The 25,638-nt window shown below is 40.2% G+C and overlaps 1 protein-coding gene across 12 annotated transcripts in view; it reads right to left on the reverse strand.

Moving 5' to 3' along the window:
- Positions 1 to 25,638, reverse strand: part of PHF21A (PHD finger protein 21A) — a 144,461-nt gene that overhangs the window by 21,871 nt on the left and 96,952 nt on the right. For all 12 annotated transcript variants that reach the window (XR_009958477.1, XM_062576221.1, XM_062576217.1 and 9 more), the window contains exons 6-13: positions 16,367 to 16,567; positions 8,707 to 8,964; positions 6,804 to 6,890; positions 4,520 to 4,816; positions 2,849 to 2,947; positions 1,900 to 1,951; positions 989 to 1,068; positions 464 to 524 (exon numbers count right to left, since the gene is read on the reverse strand). Coding sequence is in view for 11 of the 12 variants with exons in the window: in XM_062576221.1 (XP_062432205.1) it covers positions 464 to 524; positions 989 to 1,068; positions 1,900 to 1,951; positions 2,849 to 2,947; positions 4,520 to 4,816; positions 6,804 to 6,890; positions 8,707 to 8,964; positions 16,367 to 16,567 (1,135 nt within the window). In the remaining variant the exon portion in view is untranslated. The remainder of the gene's footprint in view (positions 1 to 463; positions 525 to 988; positions 1,069 to 1,899; positions 1,952 to 2,848; positions 2,948 to 4,519; positions 4,817 to 6,803; positions 6,891 to 8,706; positions 8,965 to 16,366; positions 16,568 to 25,638) is intronic.

Raw genomic sequence — 25,638 nt, forward strand, 5'->3', positions numbered from 1 at the left:
GAGTTTTCCTTGCTCAAAATAAATTCTTTTGAAGAACCTATCTCCATTCCCAGTGGGGAATAGCCTTTACCCACACTAGGTTTCCTCTCCTATTCATGGCAAAGCCACTTTTCCCAAAGACTCTTTCTTCTCAACAACAACAATACAATCTAGTTATTAACAACAGCATCCTGACGGCAGCTTTATTCCACTAAACAATGTTCAAACATCTCACCTTTCTCTTTGCTCTGTCTATGTCTGTTCTTTTGGAGAATAAAACTGAAATGAAACAACTGAGTTGCCTATTGAAACCTGCTGTGCTAATCCCTAGAAATTGTAATCTTTGTCTACCATGGACATTTACTGCACAAACGTACTACTGTAAAGTCCTTCGCTGTTTTGCTCTTTGAATCATCAAGGGGACTGCAAATGCAAGATGGAGGAAGAGGCATACAGCAGAGAGACATGTCTAAGAATACCTCACCTCTTTTACGTGTCCCGGGATGCATTGTGCTGTTCAGGTACGTGACTGCACTCTTCTTGCGCTTTGGAGGAAAAAATAACATTTTTAGTTGGCTAACGCTTTTGGCAACAGCTATATGGAATTGCTGAGAAACAGCAGGATAGTACTGAGTAAGATTATTGGCTGTTCTGTTTTCTGGAACATAACTTCAGAAAGGTTAGCTTTTTATACTATTTCTGACATCTGCACTGCTTCAGGCCAATATGCAAGCTGACCTCCTAATAGTGTGAGTAATACACCCTGCCTTTCAGTGTCAGCTTTAGATAGGGAAAAGGCAGAAAAAGGAGTCAAGTACTGGAAGGGAACAACCCCATATACTTACTATTAAAAACTCCTGAGAGTCACATGATTACAATATCCTTTTGAATTATAAATGATAGTTTGCCTAACCAGTTAGAACTGAGATAGCTTAGCAGGTAACAACATGGCAGAAGTACACACAAGCGAGAATGAAAGTGCCAGCTTCCCCCAGCAAGCGGTCAGTACCTCAGGCTCAAAAACGGCTCCACTGTATACTGGATTTGCTGTTGTTCTTCTTTTCCTCTCTTGTCGCTTACTTTGGATTTCTTGTAAAACAAAGTATTTGGGTTAGAAAACAATGGGTTCAGAAATCATATAAAGTCCTCAGAATACAGTTTGCATGTGAGGATGGCTATGAAGTCTGCAGGAGACCACTACTGCCAATTACAGGCAATTTTGCTGTATTTCAAAATTTTGAGGATTTGAAAACCAAGACCTGGCAAAAATGTAAGTACAGCACTCAACTAATGCATGAAATAGTCATCTTTCTCACTCCAAGTAAGAGTATCCCAAGATTAAAGTATATTAAATTGAAGGTCAGTGTCACTAGGAGTCTAAACGCAACAGTCTCTGGTAACTTTGTTGATCTTAAGAATAAATGTAGTACAGAAATACGCAAGTCCTTGAAATGTCAGGCTGTATTTCACTGTATAAGATAACAGAGTTTAAACTATCAAACCCATTATAATCTAGTAACTCACTTTACAAATTATAGTCCCATGAAATCATGGAATGAGTAAGAAATCCAAATGAGGGTTAAGAGTAAAATTATCTATGATACAACTTTCCAGATACAGAGGCTAATAGACAGCAGTGGAATTGTCACAGAACTCCTTTTCAATCAACAGAGCCTATACTGCCTTCCCAACTACTGATCTCAGCTGCATAAGCAATTGCTCTCTTTCAATACAATAAAGGTGGGGGGGGGAAGGATGCACAATAAAGACTAAGTTAGATCCAAAGTATGCACATCCCAAATGCACCTCTTCGCAAGAAAAATACTGCACTTAATACAGAAACACTCTGCATGTGTACTTCTGATTAAGAATGACCATGAAACGGAAAGCTTGAGAACCAAATTCAGATATTTTTCTTACCTTCCAGGTGGTCATGAGTAACTAGTCCCAGAGAAACCATGAAGGCAAGTTTCTGTTAAAAGAAAGAGAAAAAAATATAGATATCATGTCAGTTCCCATCATTAGGAGGAGCTACTTCACTTAAGACTATTTAAAGTCAGTTCACAGGTAACTAAGCAATTAAAATATTATTATTAATAATATAGATGTAATAATTATAACAAATAATAATAATATAGATCTATAGATCACTTTTCATCCATATATGTCAAATTGCTTTTCAGAGGGCAGGCATTAGTTCCATTTTCTAGACAGGAAGACTAAGACTCAGAAATAGGGAAAAGCCAATTACTCATGATCACAGAGCTGGCAGACCTGGAAACAGGAAAGTAGTTTCATTACATGCAATCTGCCACTGAAGTGACTGTGTGACTGGCTCTTAGTATACCAACACAGTTCAGGTCCCAGCTAAATATTGCTGGTTGCAGAACACAATCTCTATAAATGGCAAACTACTAGGAGCAACTCTGGTTTACATCTGCAGCTTTGTAAGGGTTACGGCTTTCTTAGAGGATTCCAATCTTAATGAAGGAAGTGCACAGTTCAAAACAAAGACAGAAGGCCAGCATCAAAAATAGCTCCAGAAGTCTAAAAGCTCAAAGAAATAGCAATCAGTATTGTAATAAAGCCCTCTGCCTGAAAGATCTATCAAAGGGAAGTTCTGATCTTCTAACTTAAAAAAGACTCAAAAATCCAATGTATTCCAGGACTGAAAAGTGTAATACATTGTATCTCTGCATCTATTTGAATCTCCTATTCTATAGCCTTATGAGCAACTGCTGTCCAACAGAAATGCATGGAATGTTACAAGTTAAGGAGTTTTGAGTGAACAAAGGGGAAGAAATTGTTTTCTGAAGAACAGAGTATTTCCTTTTCTTCTTAAAAGAAAGCTCTGGATGCATTCTGATACCTGCGGATTTTCTTCTCGTTTTGGCTTCGGTGCAGCAGGTGGAGTAACTGTACGACTTTCTGTTTGCTTCTCTTCTGTTTCCACATGTGGTTTAATAGTCTGAAAAGAAATAGCGTTTCTCTCATTCAAGTGATAAGAATGTTTTTTTGAGATAAACCAAAAAAGCAAAACAAATACTTCAGCAGATGAAGGGAAAAAACAGTTTAAAGCTGGCTATATACTAACAAAGACTTAATCTAGGAATCTAATGTGAGATGAATGTTAGATAAGGTATTTTGCTTTAACTATGAATGAAACATGCCCAAAAGAAAGCAGCTTTGTAACTGTTCCATTAACCCAACCAGCCATACAAGCAATAAAAGTCATCTCAGAGTTAACTCTGTTACAGAAATCGCTCTGTTAGATGGGAAAACCAACAACCGCTTTTAAAAAAATCATTCCATGGAAAGCTTCCAGGTAGAAACCATTCCCCATGGTACACACACTTTGTACTTCTTGTCCCTCAGTTCTTCATGAAAAGTTAGGTTTGACTCAAAAACTGCCTCTGACTCCTATGATCTCAGATGTTTCTGAATGCAGAAACTCCTGCAATGGCATCACAAACCCTGCATGACAATCCTCAGACTGTGCCGTATCTGTTGATGCCACAAACTGAGTGAGAAGGTAATGTCTACGGAGACATCAATTCTTTTCTCCGTTTAACATCCTTAATCATACAGGGAAAATATACAGAAAAAACATACATAATTAAAACACTATATTTTTTCTGTGTGCTTTCCAAACATTTCCTTGAATTGTCAGTAATTATTCAAAGAGCAAACAAATATTGCTGATATCAAAAGAAATAGGCACCAAAACTATAGTATTGTAGAAGTACAGCTTCAAGTCGTAAGAAAAAGGCATGCATTGCTGCGTAGCTCACAAAACAGCCTTAAGGTACACTCCCAATATACTCATGTGAATCTATAAGTAGAACCAAGTATAAACGTATCTTTCATGCACAAGATTTTCACAATCTCCTTAGATGAAGATAACTTCAAGGCACATTAATCCATATGAAATGGTTAAAAGTGGAACAAAAGATTCCTTCTCTTGAACTGAGTGGCAAGGAGTTCACACTTGCAACTCAATTAGATCACATTAACTGAAGTGATGTATTATTTATAAGCCTTTTCTGAAGAGAGAATTTACAACTAAACTTCTAAAAATCCTGTTTCACAGAGTCTTTCTTCTGCTCATTCAATCCAAGTCAGATATGGAAAACTATTAGTCTTTGGAAGTTGAGTGAGACTATTTTGTCTCCAATTAAAAGATTATAGGAACAAAGAAGAAATGCCTTAATTTGTTGTGTTGAAGACCCTATAATTTTGCCTAATTTTAAGCCTTCTGGTGGCCACCATTTGTTTGCTTGTCTATGAACTACTGATACAGAGACAGTAGGGGGAGCATAAAAACACTGAAGTATGAGAAAAAGATTCCAACAGGTTATAGTAAAGAACACCATACTTTCTGCCCCAAGAGTTGCAAGTCATTCCATAATTTGCACTACTGTTGGAACATGAATTTCAAATACCCACTGAAAGTTTCTCCACAGTTGTTATCCACTCCAAATTGACACCACAAGGCAATAAACTTAAAACACTGCATTACTAAGCACTTTCTCATCTGTACCTGTTTCTCAACGTTTGGTTTGCTGATCTGTACAGTCTGAGGTCCAGCAAGCCTGGTACCTGGGGCTGCAATCACAATGCTGGTGAGCTGTGCCATCGGGAAAGTTTTGGCTATGGTTGCTGTCTGCCCATTAACAACACGAACTGGATGTATGGAGTTCTGTGAGTTGGGTAAAGAGGTGGGTGTGAACTTTGTTGTCAACATCACGGGCCTTTGAATAAGCTGAGGAGCTGCAAGCATTGGAGGAGGTGCGGGGGCAATAGGAATGTTATTCTGGGCGACTGGTTTAGGTCGAACCTACAGAAAACAAAAAAAAAAATCACATACAAACACACACAGAAGATCACATTTTAGATGAACTTCTTTACTGGTCTTAAATCTTTCTGGTCAGCCTCTCTAATCTGTGCAAAGTTGTCTAATTTCCTACAGAATATAACCTTTTAGCATAGTGTCTTAAGTATGGTCTGACAAGGAAAGGCCACTTTTTCAAGCCTACTTGCATAAAACCCATCCGTAACATCTGCATATACATTCACTATCTATGAAACCGGCATTTGGACACCCAGAAACTTATTTTGCATGTTCATTGCCAAGTCCTTTATATATGTCTAAATCAACACACTGGTTCTGAAAGCCCGATGTTCATGCAGTATTTACAGGCACTGCTCAGGCTCTGATGTTAGAGGCATGTCTCAGGGCTTTATACTGAGCCTTCAAGAAATCAAATACGTAAACAGTTGACTGCACTCTGAAAGAAAGTGTCAAAAATTTTCAGCAAGTCCCTACTACTTTTGCCAGCTCTATATATTACCTGTGCAACTATTCTTGCTAAGCAGAAAATGTTTCAAGATTATACATTAATCTCTAATTGAAAATGTTAAAGATTACAGGTAAATGCAGTAATTATTCTTTCTTCTTTCCTGGTTAACTGGAATCTTCCACCAATACTTGCTTATTTCTGGCCCATTGTTAATACTGCATTTATTACATGGTTACAGAACACAGAAGTAGAATGCATTAACCTGAGAATAAAGTCTTTTTCATTATTTAATTTCTATTGTTCTGCCTACTTCTAATACTCTATACTGCATTTTATCTTCAAAAATTGGGTCATATTCTAACAGATCTCACCATCCCCAAATCTCATTCAGATACCAGCCTACATTTTTCCTTTCTTTTTCTTTTACTTGCTGAAAGTTTTAGACTTTCTTTCATAGTGTCACGTATTTCTTGCAAATTAAATAGTTCCTCTAAGTATTTCTGATAAGTAAGGAAGCAACCAGTGTGTTTCCCAAACCATGAAAATATTGCAAAATACAGTTTTATTGCTTAGCTGCAAACAGAAGTCACTGTCTGTCACAATACAGAAATACTTGGGAACAATTTAGAGACTTCTTGTTTTTCCTTTTGCTCTTGAGGATTGAAAAATGATTACAGAGATTTAAGGCCTTGGGTAATACTCTGATTTCGTTCATACCTATCTAGCAGGTTCATTTCGGTTTTTTTGCAAATATGATCATATACAATCATCATATGTGAATCATAATCATAGACTTATGCAGTCTGGGAAGGACTTTAGGAAATCTCAATCTAACCTTTTGCTCAAAGCAGAGCCAACACTAAATACAGATCAGGTTGCTCAGGGCTATGTCTAGTCGGGTCTTGGAAACTCCTAAGGACAGAGCTTCTACAGTATTTCTGGGCAGCCCATTTCACTCTTATTTGTTCTCACAGCGAGAAATTATTTCTTTGTACCTCATCTAAACTTTCCCTATTCCAGTTCATGAGCGCATTGTTTCTAATTCTCCTGATGTGCACCCATGGCTCCGTCTTCTAAGTAACTTCCTTGTAGGTATTGGAAAGAAGGCTGCTGTTATATTCCCTGCAAAACTTCTCTTCTCCAGACTGAACAAGCCCAGTTCCCTCAGTATCTCCTCACTGGTCACATGTTCCTGCCCCCAGCTATCAGTCCCAGCCTGTACCAATGCAGGGGTTAGTCGATCCAGGTACAAGACTTTGCATCTGTCCTTGCTGAACTCCATGAGATTCCTGTTGGTCCATTCCTCTAACCTGTTTAGGTCCCTCTGGACAGCAGTACTGGCCACAAGAGTATTGATTGCACCTCCTCTATTTTACTGTCATCCAAAAACCTAATGCAGATGGATTCTGTCCCCTCCACAAAGTTACCGGTGAAGACTGACAAAAATGATGTTCACATAAAGCATCTCCTATTCATGTTATAAACTAACTTCCTCTTTCAATTTTTTATTCTTTGTATACGCACCTGTGGAAGAAAATTTGGACGAGGAGTGAGTCTGGGAGGAGGGATGAACTGCGGCACTTTTATGGGCTGAGGCGTAGCCTGAACCTGCTATAAGAACATGAGAGAGAGTTCAGTAAGACAAAAATAGCTTTGAAGTTGTTCACCAAAATCAACATGCTGAATGTATTTTTAGACCTGATGTTCTTTAGTTGAAGCTGGTTTTCTACTCCATAGATAATTTTTCACAGTAACAGGTTCCTCATTAGAAATGCATTCAAGACAGAGCTAGCCTTACTTTCTAGTTCCTACATTCTTTGGATCACAAATTGAAGGTATCTTTGCTTTTAGTTCAACAGTACTAACTACCTGGCTCTAAAATCTCAAGTATTTTCCCTTGAAGATAATGAAAATTCTCATTTGTTTTAAAAGTTTAAAAATTGCTTTTGAAACAGACAGAAACTAATATCAGACTCTGATGTCTGGCTCTATAAACCTTTGTCCTATCATACAGAATGCTATACAGAAGAACCAAAGAGCATCTCCGTTAAATACGAAAGATTTGGAAGTTGCACCTGTTTTGGTTTTAGCAATGACACTATGAGGGGCTAAAAAAAACCCAACTTAGGGCCTAACTTTCAAAAGTAGGCCATTCTTTTTAAATAATTCAGATATGATATTCAAAAGCCCTGAGTATTTCCCTGATTACCCGAAATCCATGGGAGGTGCCATAGCAGTAACCTCTGAACAGCAGATACTACTTATCCTTAGCTGAGTACTCAGTGAGAGTCTCTGAAATAAATGTCTATTTTGTCTATTCTACCCTTCTGTACTTTTGAGCACCTTGGAAATGCTAACACTTGCTTCAAAAAGGTCTGGCATTGATTAATTAATAGTTGAGAAAATATGTTGAGATTGTTGATGAAATGTGCTACAGAAACACAAATCATAGATGATTTTTAAAACAGGGTCACGTCCCCAAATCTGTGTAAATTACTTTGCAAAGGGCTAAGCAGAAATGTGAAGGACAATAAGAGTAGGGCAAGGAATTACATAGGAAAACAGAATAGTAGAAAAAACTTCATTCAAATAGTCTTCTCCACCCTTATTACAAAATTAAGCCTCATTAGGAAGCAGAATTATTTCCATTAGCATTATTAAAATGTATCTTTTAACAAAGATGAACTAGATTAACTTTTAGTGAAGGTCTAGATCTTTACTCCAGAACTAAAACTTCCCTGTTATGATTCCATAAAATGCCTCATTTCCAGTCCCAGAAGCATACAACCCAATTCCAAAATATAACCTTTATTTCCAAGTGGCTGGTTAACTTATTCACCAGGCTAACTTCTGGAAAAGACTGTGATGTACTCAAAATACTTTCCCAAATGCTTAAAGAAATAGGATCTGTGTATGAAAAAGTGATGAGAAAAGTTATGGTAATGAGGAAAGATAAGTGGTGTGGTCTAACACTACAGAGACTTCATCATGCAAAGGCAACAAGAGAGATTGACTCAAAAAATCTAAGATGAAATCCCACACTGATCATATTAACAAAGTCTACGACATCTTCACCAAATTAGAAAGCTGAAATTTTCCAGAACAGAAATGTGTAGATTAGGTAGGGGCAATACAATTACTATTTCCCCATGACTAACAGTTACTTACAGGGAAAACTTTACACACAGCTGATGATAGCACTAATTTAATTCAGTTAAGTAAAGCAGTAATAGCAACTTATCTATATAATAAATGCTTTTTCTTAGGCTCTCATTTTAACAATGTCAATTAATCAAGTCTCACAACATATCCCCAGTTCTCTCCTTTCCAGTGCAAAAACTTGATTGTTCATTTCGATTTTTTTCTGATAGTTCTCTTGTAAACTAGAAACCTGCATTTCCTCAGGGCAAACACACGAAACGCTTACCAAGGTTACTGTGTTTTTTGCCACTATTTGGACTGCCTCAGCTCCTCCTGGACCAGAGACCTTATTTGTTGTCTGGAGGTTGACTGGAGCATTCTGCGCATCTGTGCTGAGGACCGCTTTCTGACTGTTGTTGATAGCAGTAACCATGGCAATGGTAGGTCTTTGACCCACCACAGAGGCGGGCATGGTCGCAGTTGCTGCTTTCAAGACGAGAGGTAGTGTCTTAGTGGTGATCATAGAAGCTGTAGTTACAGTTTTCTAAAGGAAACAGAAAACGCACTTTAAGAGACAGACACTTTGTAGCAGACAGGATGTGGGTTGCTTAGTGTGGCGGATACACCTATCTCGCACAGTGCACGTAGCAAATGTACACGCAAACTTGCCAGCACGGAGAGAACTGCTCAGCCAATCGTCAAATCAATTACCTTATATGACTACAGCAACAACCTCAACTCAGACATAAGCAGGGGTTCCCAGAGAGCTTCTTTGGGCTCTCCTGACTAGCAGCGGGCTGTGAAGCAGGATCTCCCCTTGAGGTGGGACACCCCTCAAGGACACTCCTCGAGGTTGAGAGACCCCCCACTTGACTACAAGGTCGAGGTGAGCGATGAAATCAGTAACACCAGTAATTTCCCCTCAGTAATTTCTTTTTTTCCCTTTTCTCGTCGGTAATCAAAGAGTACGTGTAATAGATAGTGACTGCCGTTCCAGCCATCCAAATAAACCTGCAGTCGTAGTTATTCCCAAATTTGTGTTGTGTCCTTTGTTCGGAGCCTACTTAACTATGACAAATTGGCATAAGTCGCCAGGATGGCTGAGAAAACGGGTACGTATCTAGAGAGGCACGACTGATCACGCTCAGTGAGGAGGAAAATGGCTATTGGGGACCCGGAGTCTTCCTCACAGGAAGCCCCACTGGGAACTGTTAGATCACCGATCGAGTAACCTCTAGGGCTAGAGGCACAGACCCCATGGAAAGAGGGGAACCCACTATAATTTGCGTAAAGGGCAATGGTGACCTCAGCTGTAACCAAGAAGGCTTGTATCCACGCTATGTACCAAGGTGGAGCTCCTAACTCTCCTACTGCTGCCCTGATTGACCCTGCCTGAAACAACTCTTCCTCCAAGGAGTCCCCAAAGCCCTTAAGCCTCATCTACAGGCACAGAGAGAGAGAGAACATAACAATCCAGGTGTCCACCCAATCATGATACTCATGTGGGCTGAACTGCTTCATGGCACAGTGAATTACGCACGGGAAATGGGGTGGATGGACCGAGAGGCTCCACGAACCTTCACCCCTTGAGGACCATCTAAATCTGACCCCCGGGGACACTGGAATGAGCTGTGGTGGAAAGCTCTAGCACTGGGCATTCCTGGAGCTGCTCTACATGATCCACTCACCCTTGTGAGCCAAGCATTGATAGAGCTTGTCAAGAAGGGGACGCCCACTGGTACCTCCTCGAATCCTGCCACTGCAGCTCCACCTGCATCAGTCCTATTGACACAAAGCAGCCCCTCCGTAGGGGTTAGAGGGCAGAACTAGCTCAAATGTGATCAGAAAATGAGTAGGATCGGATGGCAATTGGGTCTGCCTGTCCAGCAAGTGGAGGCTTACCAGTGGATAAGTGATAACGGCCCATGTATCTTGATTCCCATTGACTGTAAATGACACTTAGTGAAATTCTTACTAGATATAGGGGCACAAATCTCAATACTAACATGCCATTACACTGAGAAACTGGGTATATGACCCAGACAGCAGAAGGTTAAAATCACTGGTGTGAATGGGGCAAGTGCTGTGTGCTACCTTGCCAAGGCTAATCTGTGGCTTCCAGGTGAGAAATGTATGTCAGCTTACCACCTCGCAATTAAAAATCACCATGAAAATATATTGGGTTTTGACGTTTCTGAACGGACGGACCTGGTGCCTGCTGGATGGCAGTGCGTGGTCACTCAGCCCAAACACTGACCCTGACCCTGGTCGAAATGGGGAAACATTAGCGCGTGTCCTCCGCACAGCCCCTCCACTCCCTGACTCCAACATCACCAGTGTACCACAGTACCCAATTTCTGCTGCAGCACGGCATGGAATCTTGGAAGTCATAGCTGAATTGGAGAAACAACAAAACATGTACCTGGATTTTCAATTATCACTTGACTATTACACAAAAGGAAATCCTGGGAATGGAAGCTAGAGCAGGAGGAAGCAGTTTGGGCGTTTGTTGAAGAATTAACAGCATATCAGTCTTTGGGCCCAGTACATCCCAGGGATCTCATCATTGCAGAATGGGGTTTTGCTGAATGTGTCACTTAGTGCAATCTATTCCAGACAGGCCCCAATGGCCACAAACATAGAATAGAATCATAGAATCAGTAAGGTTGGAAGGGACCTCTGGAGATCATCTAGTCCAACCTCCCTGCTCAGCAGGGTCACCTAGAACATGTTAGACAGACAACCCATCCTTTTTAGTTCTACTGGCTTTTAGGAAACCAAAGATACTTAGAATGGGAAAAAGGATTACTATCCCTAGTCCACGCAATCAAGTAAGTAGAGAAAATACATCAAGGACAACTGGTCCAGACTCAGTCCCAGACTCCTTTTAGTTTGCTAGAAACCCATCCTGAAAGGCCCAGCTACCCTAGGGGAAATGTGCAAAAAACGCTCATCTGGTAACAGTATGCTTACTTAACAGGAGTTGTTGAAAACATGCAGCTAACAGAGGAACATACTAAAGTATCCAACTGCAAATGCCCATCAACACTGATCCCTTCACCCTTCAACAACCCTTTTAACACTCCCCCACCCTCAATGCCCCATTGCTAACTAAAGGAACCTCTACTGATGGCATGTGGTTCACCAATGCCTCAGCGAAGAGGGTAGGGTGCAACTGGCAGTATAAGGCTGTTGTGCTAAACATTACAACATGCAAACAGGTAATAGAAGAGGGCAAAGGTAGTGCACAAGTAGGAGAATTAAGAACAGTTGTTTTAGCGGTGCAAAATGGAACAAAGATCATATATGTAGACTTGTATGCTATATGGGCAGGAGCCACACAATGGCTTTGCCAGTGGGAAACCCTCTACCGTGAACTGAACAACTCCCCAGTCTGGAGGAACTGAGATAGGCAGTTGTTACTAAATATTGCAAGGAAAATCTCCTTCAAAATGGGTTGGGTAAAGGTGCAGGCGAAGGATGATCAACCAGCTACTAAGTGGAATCATCAAATCGACAATTTAGCAAAAATTGTGAAGGTTACCATAGATCCAGATTGGTACTGCTTGGGAGAATGGCTGCATCAAAATCTAGGCCATACAGGCAAGGATGCACTTTACTTTGCTACATAAAGTAAAGGCAGGCCTATAGATAGGAAAACTTGCAAAGCCATTTTGACAGAATGTCCCCAGTGTAGACTGAAATTGCAGTAATCTTGCTAAAGCACCACCTGTGCACATCAAGGAGGGAAAAACTCTCTGGTCAACATGGCAAATAGATTGTATCGGACCCCTTAGACAATCTAAAGGAAAATGGTACATACTTACTGGAATAGAAACAGTGTCAAGATTAGTAACGGCTACGGGATCTAAATGGGCTGATGGACACATCGTCTGAGGGCTCTCCTCTTGGCTTTCCAATCTCCGAACTCTGGAAGTTATCCAGAGTGATAATGGGTCTCACTTCTCGTGAGAAGAAAGACCAAGATTGGGCAAAACAAGAAGGAATACAGTAGGTTTTCCACATTCCCTATTACCCCCAAGCAAACAGTGTGGTAGAAAGAGTAAATGGCCTTCTGAAGCAAAGTCTCAAGCAGCATCAGGCTCAATGGGATACCTGTCTTCCAAAAATATTACACCAACTTAATAATCACTATGGCCTGAATGGAAGTCCAGTTACTAGAGCTTTCTGTCCGACCAGACCACTAGGTACTCCCCGTCCATCGAAGCCACAGGAGATCCCAATCACTCAACAGCCTGGGCAATCGGTAATGGTGAAATTGTCTTCCATGGCTATGGTGCCCATGACCCTAACTAAACCCTGAGGACCACTAGCTTGGGAGGCCACTGACAGCAAAGGTGCCACACATCACATAAGTGCTAGATGGATCTATCCTAATTTCTAACCACAGTAAGGCACCACCTGACTGCCGAGATGTAGATTTTCTGTTCTCTTTTCTAGATGAAGTCCCTACTCATCTTCCTAGTTAGCATGGTGGTTGCTGCTGCAGGAGTACCCAACAGAGAAATCAATCACAATTCTGTCTTGCAGCTCCTTAAAGTCTTCAGTCAAACAGTAAATGAGAGCAGTGTGACTGCATGCTTTCCCCAACCCCTGCATGCCCTCCAATCTCTTCCCAAATTTCAGTTTTAGTTATACATACACATATTTACCATTTAAGTTTCTTTCCTAAGAATATCAGTAAGGCTATCTCAGTACAGCTACTTAGAATCCATCAAAAGATTCGAGTTGCATGAAAAAATCATTTACTATCGCTTCTGTATAAAAAATCTGATGTAGGAGGAAGCCAGATTTTAATACTAGCCTTAGGCTGGATTTATCTTGGAGTTTTAAGTGCTGGCTGCTTGTCTGTCCAACAGGCTGTAGGCAATTGAGTTTAACTTCTCTTGAATGGGATTTTTTTGGTGCATCTATGCAATTTCATGATTACTCTTAGCATGTCTCAGAGGGAGCGGTATGGACCACTAAATGCCAGCATTCATCTCAAATGCCTGCATATGCTATGCCCACAAATACCAACTCCTAGTATTGAAAAGTTAAACAATTACAATTGCATACTTTTGTCTTAAAATGTAGTTCTCTAAAATGTTACAGGTAAGAAAAAAAGACAAATTTTGTTCAGAAGGCTACAGGGCTGAGAATCTCCATATAAAACCAGATTACAGAGTGCACAGAAAAATCAACACTCAACAGAATGGCAAGTGAATTTGTTTCTCCTCTTTGGTATAAAAAATCCATTATTCAATGATACTGTATCTTCAAGTCAGGCATGATCAAATGCTCTTACTATGAAGTAACAACCATTCCCTTTGGAGGCCACTGCTAGACCCTGGAACAGGAAAAAATATTATACTAGGGATCAGGCAGTCTTTTTTCACGTTCTTAACATGCCAGATTTTTTAAATCACACAACACCTTTCTTTCTAATAAAATAATACAAATGTATTTCCAATTGGAATCTTCAGTGTTTTCTCTAAGAATGTTACCTTAAACAAAAATGTATTTACCTGTAATTTCATAATGCTTAGATCATATATTCTGTTAATTCTACACAAGTGTGAAAAAATCAGACATTCTGTAATGCCAAATCAAAGGAGAATTCATGCTCCAATTTCATACATTTATATAAAATCCAGTCATAATTAAATTTTTCTCATCTCAACAAGAACAAATCCCTAACTTTTAGATTCAAGAGCTTCTTATTGACCTTTGGTGCACTTTCTCCAAAGTACGAGGCTCTCTTCCCCTAATGCAGTGACATGATTCAAGCTGTTCCAATGAGATATAAGACCACCATTTCCCAAGCATTACACTCATTCATAAACATTTTCAAGAAAAATGTAATCAATCATGTAATACAAGACCGTGACTCTTTCAAGGGGGTTCTAGTAAGTCTATAAGTACTAAGAATATAGCTTCAGCCAGCAGATCATAGAGACAGAATTTCCCTGTTGGTTTGCTGAGCCTTAATTACCTTGGTTAACTTAGAATAGTCTAAAACTTTTCAGTGTATGAATTAATATTGAAGTGCCATTCATAGTAAGTCTCCTTTATTTCACATTTATAATAGTATGAGTTTTTAGCATGGCTTGCTGCTTTGTAAAAATTTTTAAAAATCCTTCTTATTGGACTATATTAAGTATATTAAAATGTGACTATTAAAACAATATATGTATCTTTTTCCTAAATTGAATTGTTCAGAAAATAACCATTGAAAGTACGGTCTTTACGGACACTGCCTTAGAAGATGAATTATTTACAAAAGTAGTCATAAAGAAGTTTTCTAGAGAGACAAATATTTGACTTTCCTTTATATGTGAGTGGGCTTTTCTTTGCTGAAAGAGAAGGCACATTTTGATAGAGGGGGAACAAGTTAGAGGCACTACCACAGATGCAGAATGTGTACATAAGCAAGTGAGGTGACTTCACAGTTATACTAGCATAAATAAAAATAGAACAGTCTTACGGATAAGACCTGTCTTATTTTATTCATATGAGAAGATGACCTGCCTTTCAGTTTACAATTAACTTCCAAGTACAATCGTGTCAATGACAGTCAGAAGGGCATAGCAGTTTTGTGGCAGCTTCACTAGAGGACTCTCTAACTTTGAACACAACCTCAATTTTTACAACCTAGGAGATGACCTGAAAGTTAATGCATGAATGCAAAGTGTGGAATATGGAGAACAGCATGAGACTGCTTTTGCAATCATGTTTCCTGACTGGAAAGTACAGACAAAAGAAACAGCAAAGAGTGATCAATTGTTTGCCTGTAAATATTTTAAGATATTAATATATTTTTTCTTTCTTTTTTTCTGTTTTAGCATCAATATAGATGTTACTGCTCAACTTCTATTTGATTGTTTCATTTTACTTTTTTTAATAAAAATACAATTACCTAAGTCTTACAAATCCAAAGCATCCAAAATAACTTGTTGAGTCAACAGGAGAACTAATACTCCAATCATTTTAACCCCTCAACTACTTCCAGGAAAAGGGGGTTGGAAATCGAAATCTCAATTGGTCAAAGCCATGGTTGTGATTCACTGCAGTATGCCCACAGTAAGCTTTAAGAGTGAATTATGCCATCTGCCTATCTATTTACAGATGACCTGTTCAGACTGCATCAACAGAAGGAAAGACCTTACTTACCCGTTTTATTACAAAAACCTGTCTGCACTCTCTGTTTCCTTAGCAGACTTTCAGAATGTTAAGTATTCAAACAGCTGAGATTTTCAATGAGTTTGCTGTAGAAAGGAGTAGGCTTTTACTTAAGAGGGGAATTTCAAATTCTGGGATGATGTTTATAATCCTATACTGTACTGAAATACAGTGCACTTTCCTGATAAATAGACTGTTTTCTTAAATTCAGACCTTGTAATTACTGTTGTAATCCTTGCAGGCTCCAATAAGTATCATTTGACATGAGTTAAAACTGTTTAGAAAGAACCAAGCAGAAGGACGACAGAATGTTTTCTTACATTTTTGTTCACAAATACAGTGGGCACTCTGTTAGTCTTTTTTAAATAAATTATTTTAATGATTCTTGAGACCTACTGGGTACAGACAGGCAATCATTCTAACACCTGTAGAAAAGACAGGTTAATTTGCTAAACTTTTATTTATTTCTAAGAAAGGCGATACTTCCATCTTCCTTTTCCGGAAGTTTCTGATCCAACTTTTAAACGCTAAGTACTTATTTTGATTCATATTGGAAGTTACTGCCAATAAAAGCCCCCACAAAACTCATATGAGCATATGCATATAAAGAGAAATTCACCTTAGCACACACTAATGGGCTTAAGTGAAAGTTTGTGAAAGTGAAAGTCCTCTTTGCACCTTACTCCTTTGATCTTTGCAGCAAACTTTACCTTCAGCAAGAAAAAAACTGTTGCAGAGAATAGAGACATTCTCAGAATATTTACCTGTGATCCAATCACGTTTGGAGAGGGTGCAGTGGACTGCTGCTGCTGTTGATGGTGATGTTGCTGTAGCTGTTGTAGTGGTTGCGGCTGTGGTGTCTGTAATTTATTTTCTGACTGTGCCAATGGCTGTATTTGAAATTTACTATCCGGCTGTTCCTGCTTCACTATCAAATTCTTCCGAAGCTGCTCCACCACTCTTTTCTACCAGATAAACAATAACATCAACAGAAATATTATTTAGCTGCATATACCAGAGAAAAGAATAACATCTGAAGAGTTCAATGTAAATAAAGAACTACTCAGAAGTTTAGTAGCTTTCTCATTTTCAGAATTTGAAGATTAGTGTTATCAGACAGACACTATCAACATAAGCCACAGAAGACTACTGCTGTTGTCCAGCAGGGTGGCCCTGCTGTCCTTGAAGAAACTTGTCTAATTTCAGTCTATACACAAACCACGGCAAGTTCACATTAATGTCTATTTCTGAGATCTGTTTGAATTTATCAGTTACATATTCTGAAGTTTCTGTCTCCCTCGAACATGCACCATTCTTACACAGGGATGGAGAAGGACTTTAATTTGAAGCCACAAGCTGACTCCAAGGCAATGAGGTGACCACTGTGTTACCAGGCATAGGAACCAAGCAGAGAGAGAGCCAATTTGAGTGCAAAGGGGAGAAGGGGAGAAGGAAGGGGAACACTGATGAAAAATGCAGGGATTGGAACTGCTAAAAAATAGAACTGGGGCTGAAATTGAGATGTGTGGTCATTTTCTGTTCAATATTACTATTATCTGAAAGAAAATCAGATAGGGCTACCTTCTTGGGAGAGAAAATGACCTGGTTCGTTTCACTCAGCTTAAAGGCTTCCGACTACATTACAGATTTCAGAAAAGTTTGAAACATTTTTCGATGTTTCCTCTCCACTGTGTATCCTTCGGGGATAATGCAACAAATCAAAGAGCAGGGCGGGTGACCTGTAGGATAACATACCACACTGCTACATGGATACCAAGGGGTCACAACTGGATTTATGTTCGTATCACACCTCAGCGCAGACAACAGTGCAAACACCACGAGACTTTGCTACCTTTTGCGCGCATGAGAGAAAAATAGGCTCTCTAGAGCACGTGGACGCTGCAGCACAGTTCCCCTGCACGGGTCGCTTCGGAGGGGAACCGTGAGGCCTGCAGAAATGATAGAGCTGGAAAAGCTCTACTGGAAATAGAAATGGTTGGAAAAATTGCAGCAGGACCATGTTGTGACAGACTAGGCTGTTTGAAGTAGTTCTGCTTGTACAGAAGGAAAAAGAAAAAAAAAACATTCTGACAGAACAGAACGTTTCAATATCTGTTGTGAAGCGTTTTATTAAGACACAGGACAAAACAGAGAACCGGAATGAAGTGGAAACATCCAGTTATTTCAAAACAACTGAAACAATCTTTTCCCTCAAATTTCTTTCACGCTGTATTAGGAAATTCTCGGCTAAGTAAGTGTTTATTCTCTCCGTCGTTCTTGCTGACATTCTTTACAATTTTGACTCCAAACAGCTTGCTGATGATAGGTTAAAACTGTGCTATGCCTCGCACACTAACGGCGCGTCTCTGCTCCAGAGGAGGGTAACACGAGGTGCAGGATCCCAAACTGGCAGATTTCAGAACTGGAACTTTAAAAAGCCAAAGAAAACACGCAATCAACCAAAGAAAAGCCTCCTGCTTCACAGGGCTGGAATCTGTAACACCATGGCACTGATCTTTTTGCAAAAGACTGAATTCAGCAGCTATAAGGCATATACAGCAAAGACTACCAGGCATCAAAAGAGCACCCTCGGGTATTTTGATGAAGGTCAGCCGAGAATCCTTGCTGAGGGTGTACACCAGGCTCCGAAGACTCGAGAAACATAGGTCCACCATCACAGCAAAGTCAGAGAGGTTGTAAGAGACAGAAGAGGGAATTAACTGTTTCACACTGGAGCTGGGAGAGTGCAAAAAACTGTCCAAAACTAAAAGCTGCAAGTTGTTTGTTCCCTCTCAGAGCAAGAAGCAAATAATAAGAGTATAGAAAACTTCCAAGTCAGAAACTTTACAGACTTTTAAATGGTCTGTGTCTATCAGCTCACTCATACACGTAAATGCTGAACAATATTTAAAATAGCTTTCTGGAAAGATCAACCGTGTTAAGCAAAGTGCCATGTCAGCAAGCAGAGACAAGAGCCGAGAAACGCTTCCAGCAAGAAACCCGAGGACGGGGGAGAGGAAAACCGAGCCGAGCAGGAGAGGAAATAATGCAACACGACTACGTATTACCTGCCAAAAAATGGACTGCACATAAACTGCGTGGGAGACTAACGGGTTTCTGCCCCCGGCACGGAGAGGGTGGGAGTTTTTGTTCTTCCACAGCCGCTGCACGAAGCGCAGCGATCACGGCGCTTTTCCGCTAACTCCCTAGCTGGGGGAGAGCAGCAGCCCGAGAATTCATTTCCATCTTGTTCCTTGCAAAGGGAGGGAACATTAGTGAAAGGATTAAAAAAAGAGAGAGGGTGGGAGGGAGGGGAGGAGGGAGGGGGAGCCGGGCCGGAGGAGCGCTGCGCCGCGCTGCTCCCGGGGGCGCGAGCGGGCGGCGAGGAGGGGAGCGGCGGCGCGGTGAGTCACGTCGCCCTCGCCGTCAGCCAGCCCCGCGGGCGCCTGCCGGGCTGCGGGCGCCTGCCGGGCTGCGGGCGGCCGGCCCGACGCGCCGCGCGACTTCCTCCGCGCCTCGCGCGCAGCCGGAGCCTCGGCGCTCTCGGCCCGCGACGGAGGACGCGAGCGGAAAATCGCTGCGGCTCGCGCGGGCCAGGCCAGCCGGCGAGCGGCTGCCGAGAGCCGCCCGGCAGCAGCACATCCTGCCATCCACGTCCGTACGCAGATACGAAACCGGGAGAAACACGGAAGGCTTTTAAGATCCAGAGCAGCAAGTCCAAAGTTTGCAGAGCACGCCAGTTCCTTATGCATTTTATTAAGTTTCTTCTAACAACTGCCAATGAAAATACCTGCATTTTCTGTAGTTTGAAATGTCAGTGATTTCAAACTACAGAAATCACTCCAGTGTCTTCGCTCTTGGGCCTCTCTGTTTGTAACTCAACATCAAGAGAGACTGGGAACAGCGCAATCCAAAATCACTTTGCCTCGCTACCCCGACCGGACGAGGCTTGAGGGCCACACGAGCCAACGCACCCCGAACCTCAGCGGCGCTGCACCCTCCCGCCCACGACCTCAAGCCAAGCTGCAAAGCTCAAGCCGCACGGTGCCGCCGGGGCCCTGCCCCTGCGCTGCGCCCGCAGCCCGGTCCGTTCTCTCTTTCTACAGGGCACCCGAGAGGACGGCAGCGCGGCAGAAGCTTCCGCCTGCTCCAAGGCCTCGCGCTTCATTAAAACTGCGTTTAAAAATTGTCCCCGTGCGTTATTCGGCTGCTCTCAGTTCTGAACGCAGTTTGGGCTGCAGCACGCACAACCTGCACCACCGCCGTTCGCAAAGGCTGGTATAAAGTGCGAGCTACGTGCCTGCGAAGACCAGTGAGGTTAAGGTATCTAAAAGAAATAATAGTTAGGAAATAGCCTTAGTTTGCTAAATTTTAATCATTGCCATTTTTCTTCCCCATTCCTATTTAATTACTAAATTCTTACTGACATTTTCAAAACTTTAAATTGAGATTAGCTCAATCACAGAAACGGTATCTTAAAAACACACTATGACAGGCTTTTGCATCAGTCAAAAACAAAGGCTTTAAAAAGCTTCCACATTCCTAATAGGGCTCCTTTTCCCGCAGCCCCTCGGATGCATGAAAAACCTTTGCCTTTCATCTCAAGTTTACCGAATTTTCCTCAAAGCCCGTTGCCAATCAGCTCTTCACATCCACAAGGTGAAAGAAATTAATGACGACATCCTTCTTTCCCTTCTCCCCTTCCCTTTCCCTTTCTTCTGCCCAAAGAATAACTGCCAGCGCTCTGCAATGGTTATATCAGACTGCTTCAAAACCCATTTGTCAAACGCCGCCCGTAAGTGTACCACATAATTCCAGAGCTCCGACTCTCCTGACATCTCCATCACGAGGTCTCATCAAGAGCTGTTCACGCCAAAGAGTTCACAGAGCCCTAGACATCTTCTGTGACTACTCCTTAGAGCTTGTAATTGTAATCAATATTGTGACATTCAGCCATAACGCTTTCTCATTTATGCCACTGGCCAGACCCAGTCACGGCACTGAAAGATTTTTTTAGGTTCGACTGAGCAGAAAATCTGCCTGCAGGTCTCGTCAGCCACGTATCTGTGCCCCAATGGCATCAGGAAGGGTGAATTCCCCGTGCTCATTCCAAGAAATTTCATGGAAATGTTACTATTAGATAAGGCAAGTCCTTGGAACAAGCCTACATCTTAGCAAGGTTTAATTATAACTTTATCATCTAAACATTATTACCATTTTAATCAATAAAATCCATAAAAAAGTAGTTCTCTGAGTATAGCGAATTTTTTAATACTCATCCTTCATTATATCTGCATTTTCTTTTTAACTCAAGAAACACATTTAAAAATATAGATTTATCTAAAAGGAGGGTCTATTTTTAAAACTCAAAAATCTTTAAAAAGATAAAAATTTAAACACCTCCTAAAAAGGAGAGAGAAAAGTAAAACCGTAAATGGCCTTGCAGTACATACCTTTTATGTCCTAAAAACAAAGCTGATGCAGTTCAAATTTATCTGCTGCCTGTCAGTGACCTGCTTTAATGTTCCACCAATTCCAGCAAGTAAACTACTATATATACTCTGATATTCGCGCTCTACAACAGACTAGGAATGGTTTAAAAGTTGCCAACTGCTGGGAATGAAACGTTGAGAGAAAATAATGATATCAAAGAAGCTCCAAATTGGGTGTGAGAAGGATGAAGGGGATTTTACAGTTCTGCTATCTTCTTTTCTTAGCTCCCTCCCCTCGCCAACCCCCATCCCCTGCTGCTACCCAATGAGAAATAAATATCTTTGCACAAAAAAGAAAGACATTAAAACTTACCCTGCAGAGAAAAGCTAGAAGAGTTCTGAACCCTGACACAGCTGCTCTTTAAACTACAAAGTGCACGCACCAAAACTGTAATTTGGGACTGGAACGATTACAAACAAGGAGTGTAACTGTACACTTATCTACTCGTTTAGAATAGGGTCAAAAAATTAAAAAGCGAACTGAAACTATAGAAAACGCTGCTGCAGAATTCTACACCACTGAGAACAAATACTGTTGTACGAAACCCCTTGAATTCAATTCCATCGACAGATTGATCAAAGGACTACAGAAATATTTCAGTTATTCTATGGTTGTGCCGTATTTTTATGCAATCCTAAACCGCTGGCTATGTTTGACTCATATCAAAACACTTTATCAACAAAAAATCTAAACCAATTAAATCAGACCTTTATTCTCAGAAAAAAAGTGTGGTACAATCTCCTACTTCATAAACCTGACCAACCTGACATCCGTACGTCTTATTCGGAAACCAGTCTTGCTGCGAGGCTGACGCTATGCACAACTTCAGCCCCGCCGGAATCCGCGGGGCCGTAACACACACTCGCATGATGCAGAGCGCGTTACGGGGCATCACTACTGCAACGTACGCGGCTTCTTTTAACGGTTTAACAACCTAGTTCCTAACTTTTTTCAAGCTTTTCATTAAACACAAGAATATCCTAACTGTACCCAGGCAACGGTTGTAACGCCAGCACTACAGCAATTGTCCGGAAAAACATGTGATCCATTTAATCCATAGAAAACATGGCTAAAAGCTGTACAAAGATGCAAAGACTTTCTCCTCTGTGTCTAAAAGGGGTTGGAAAGTATGCCAGGGAGCTCAGTTCTTTCCTTACGTCTGCCATGAAGGCCCTACATGCTAAACTGAGCAACACACTTATGCTATAGAAGAGTACTACAGATATACACCATGATAGGGGAGTTAATTTTGGTATACCCTAAACTTATGAGCTTCATTTTGCAGTCTTAATGTATTTAATGTAGTTACTGTATATGGTATAGGATATCTTTCATATAATGGAATTTAAGTAAATCTTCATTCTGTCAAAATCTACTTTGACATTTTGTGAGACAAACACAGTTATCTAATATGGACATGATGTGAAAAATATTTTTATTATGCCAGTAAACTTACTACATATCATTCATATTTAAAACTATTTATAATAAATTCTACATATGTAATTCTAGAATAAATATACATGAACAGTATGTTCATGCATTAACATATGTACTTTGGGACAGAATGTGAGATTTTTCCTTTAGAAAAGAGAAACTTTTCTCAAAGTTGCTAGAAATTATTTAGAAAATCAATATATTAGTTATATTTTGAATATATGTTCGTGCCCTCATTCTTAATGGAGGAGACTGCTTATCAATTTTTAAAAACTTTTGCTTGAAACGACAGCTAGAGTTATAAATGAAAACAGCTGCTGCTGCAGTGTTCTGCTTTATGTGTTTTCTTGATTGCTTTATTTTCAGCATTGTTTCTTTTACCATTTGCAGCACCACAAGACCAATTAATTTGTGGAAGGGAACACTGTAATGTGAAATGCCGCATACATCACTACATTCTCATTTTAGGATCTTTACTGTTGCATGAAGTAAGGAACAGAGACTGAACCTGTAGGAGCAGCGCGCACACAATGTTTTCCTTCAGCTTATATACCAAATAAATACACTACCTCTACCTTTTTACCACAATACTTTACATTAACTGGAAGGAACACACAAGAATAACTGTAATAATCAACCAATGGAGCAATTAATGAATGGAGAATTAGGTATATGACAACAGGCAAAACAGAATGGGAAAAAACAGTTAAGTGAAGTACTTGGAATGTAATTAGGGAGGAATGGAAGTAATGAAATTAAATTTTTTTAATTTGACAAGTTTTTTGTTTTGTTTTAGCTTCTTTTTGCTTACAAGAAATACTTCTGGACATTAATACAGACTGGTAAAAGGATGTTGGGATGACCTCCACAGAAAATGGCTAGAGAAACGAAAAACTTAATTGCTGATTAGAATGGAAAAAGGTACTTAATTTTATCTTGCCCATCTCCGTATTGTTCCCTCCTCATTTGACTACTTCAGGAAAAAAAAAAAAACAATCTGTTTAGAAGAAAAAAAGCCACCTAGATAGTGCAGAAATGGAAAACGGGTTGTTTTTGAACTTCTATGTAAAGATTGTTTTCTCTGATCTCTGACTAGCTCTAGTCTTCCAGAAGCATATAATGTGGTCTTGTAAAACGTGTCATGAACTGAAGCTTGGCGTATAAAAATCTCAGCACATGAATTACTGTGGATTATTATTCTTATGCAGGAGAATACAGGAATAACCCCCACGGGAAAGTCACTTGTACACAGGCATAGTAGCCACTTGTCTAAGCTAAACTCTGCCAGGGAAGTACCGCTTCTTCTCTTCTCTTACCTCTGATTTACCTCATAATGTGAGTGTCAAGTGAAACCATTTAAACTGCATTTATCTGAATAAAGCAAGCACAGTGCAGCAATTTAAATTAGTGAACTTATTTCTTGTTTTACAAATGATCAAGCTTAATGAAACACTCTACTTTCCAATCCAGTAACGCCTAATATTTTTGAGTAACCCAAGTGGAAAGCATAGTAATCAAATAATTTTACAATGTACTATTGCACAGTGACACAGTCCCTTGAATCAAAAATGAACCAGTTTCATTTTCGGTGGTATTCATGTGCATCCTACAGCTATGTCCACGACTGAATCACACCTCCTCTCCCCATGAAAGGAAAAACACACAGTTCACGTTTTTGCCCTTCATGCATAATCAGAAGTATCACACAAGATGACTAGTTTTATTCTACTAGAGAATGTAAAATTGTTCTTTTTTTGAAGACCTGAAAGACCTGAAAGCTCGTAATATATCGTACAACAACCTGTTGAACTACCCTGACATTGACAACAGCATTTAAGATTTCATTTCCAAAATTTCTTTACAGACAACAAAAACTAACTGCGGAGACTAGAGATATTAAGGAATACAGGGACACAATACAGAGATACAGAATAATAAACAGCATGAACCATATAGAGAGAAATTTATCCTCTCCAGTAACAGAAAATCCAGAAAACACTCAGTGAAATTGAATAAGAACAATTTAAAACATAGAGGAAATTTTATTTCATTTTACATACAGCGTAATCTGTTACTAAAATCACCTTAGCATTGTCCTGCTGAATCTTTCTCCAGTGATAAGATGGAAAGTGAGAATCTCCCTGGGAATTAATCATAGTTGCATAAATAGCAGCAGTCAGATTTTATTCCTGTCTATACTGTTCAGTGCTGGTTCAATTAAAACACATCATTAAAAATATCACACAGCAATTCACTGCTGAATCACACAGTTCCACCACACAGAAAGAATGAGGCATCACAACAAAAAGTCATAGTTTCATCCCAAGGTTATTTTTTTTTCCTGGCATTTAAACAGCTTTTGAATACACATTTCTGTCCAGCTAAACATAATTATTGTTCCATTTGCTTTAGGTAACCACGCATGATCAAAACAAAGACACATGCCTGCTTCACAGAATAGACATGAAATTAAATCAGTACTGAAGACGCAGATCGCTGTCCTTCCATTATATCAAGGATCGTGGACTAGTCAATAGTGATTCTGTGAAAATAAAGCAACGGTTCTTGCTGAGCCTTCCAATTTAGAAGGAAAGGGGAGGGGGCACTTTGCTCCTGTGTTTATTTACATCAGTACAGCTCACCAAGTTAGGTGAGATTTTATACAGAAAAGACGAAACCTAAAGGTTTTCAAAAACTAAAGGAATGGTGAACTTTTCCTACCTCTCTTAAAAATGCCCAAGAATACATGTTATGCCAAAAGAACTAGAAGCTACGTTTTTCAAGAAGGATGCAGAGCTACTGGAGGCAGTTCAAAGGAAAACTGCAAACATAATCAAGGACCGAATAAGCAATACAGCGTAACATGAGGCTTACTGGGGCTAGACATATCCAGTTTATCATAAAGAAGGTTGAGAGGTGAATTGTCACTGAGTATAAATATTTATACACAGAAAAGATGATGAGACAGTTTTTAGTTTCTCTGAAAAATGTAAAATGATGATTCCTCCGCTGGAAGTTGAAGGCAAACAAATTCAACCTTGAAGTAAGAGGCAATGATGCCCAAATGCTGGAGCAGCCTAATCTGAGAGGTAATGGCCAACCACAG

The sequence above is a fragment of the Rhea pennata genome, chromosome 5, assembly GCF_028389875.1.
Source record: "Rhea pennata isolate bPtePen1 chromosome 5, bPtePen1.pri, whole genome shotgun sequence".
In the NCBI taxonomy this organism is placed as follows: domain Eukaryota; kingdom Metazoa; phylum Chordata; class Aves; order Rheiformes; family Rheidae; genus Rhea; species Rhea pennata.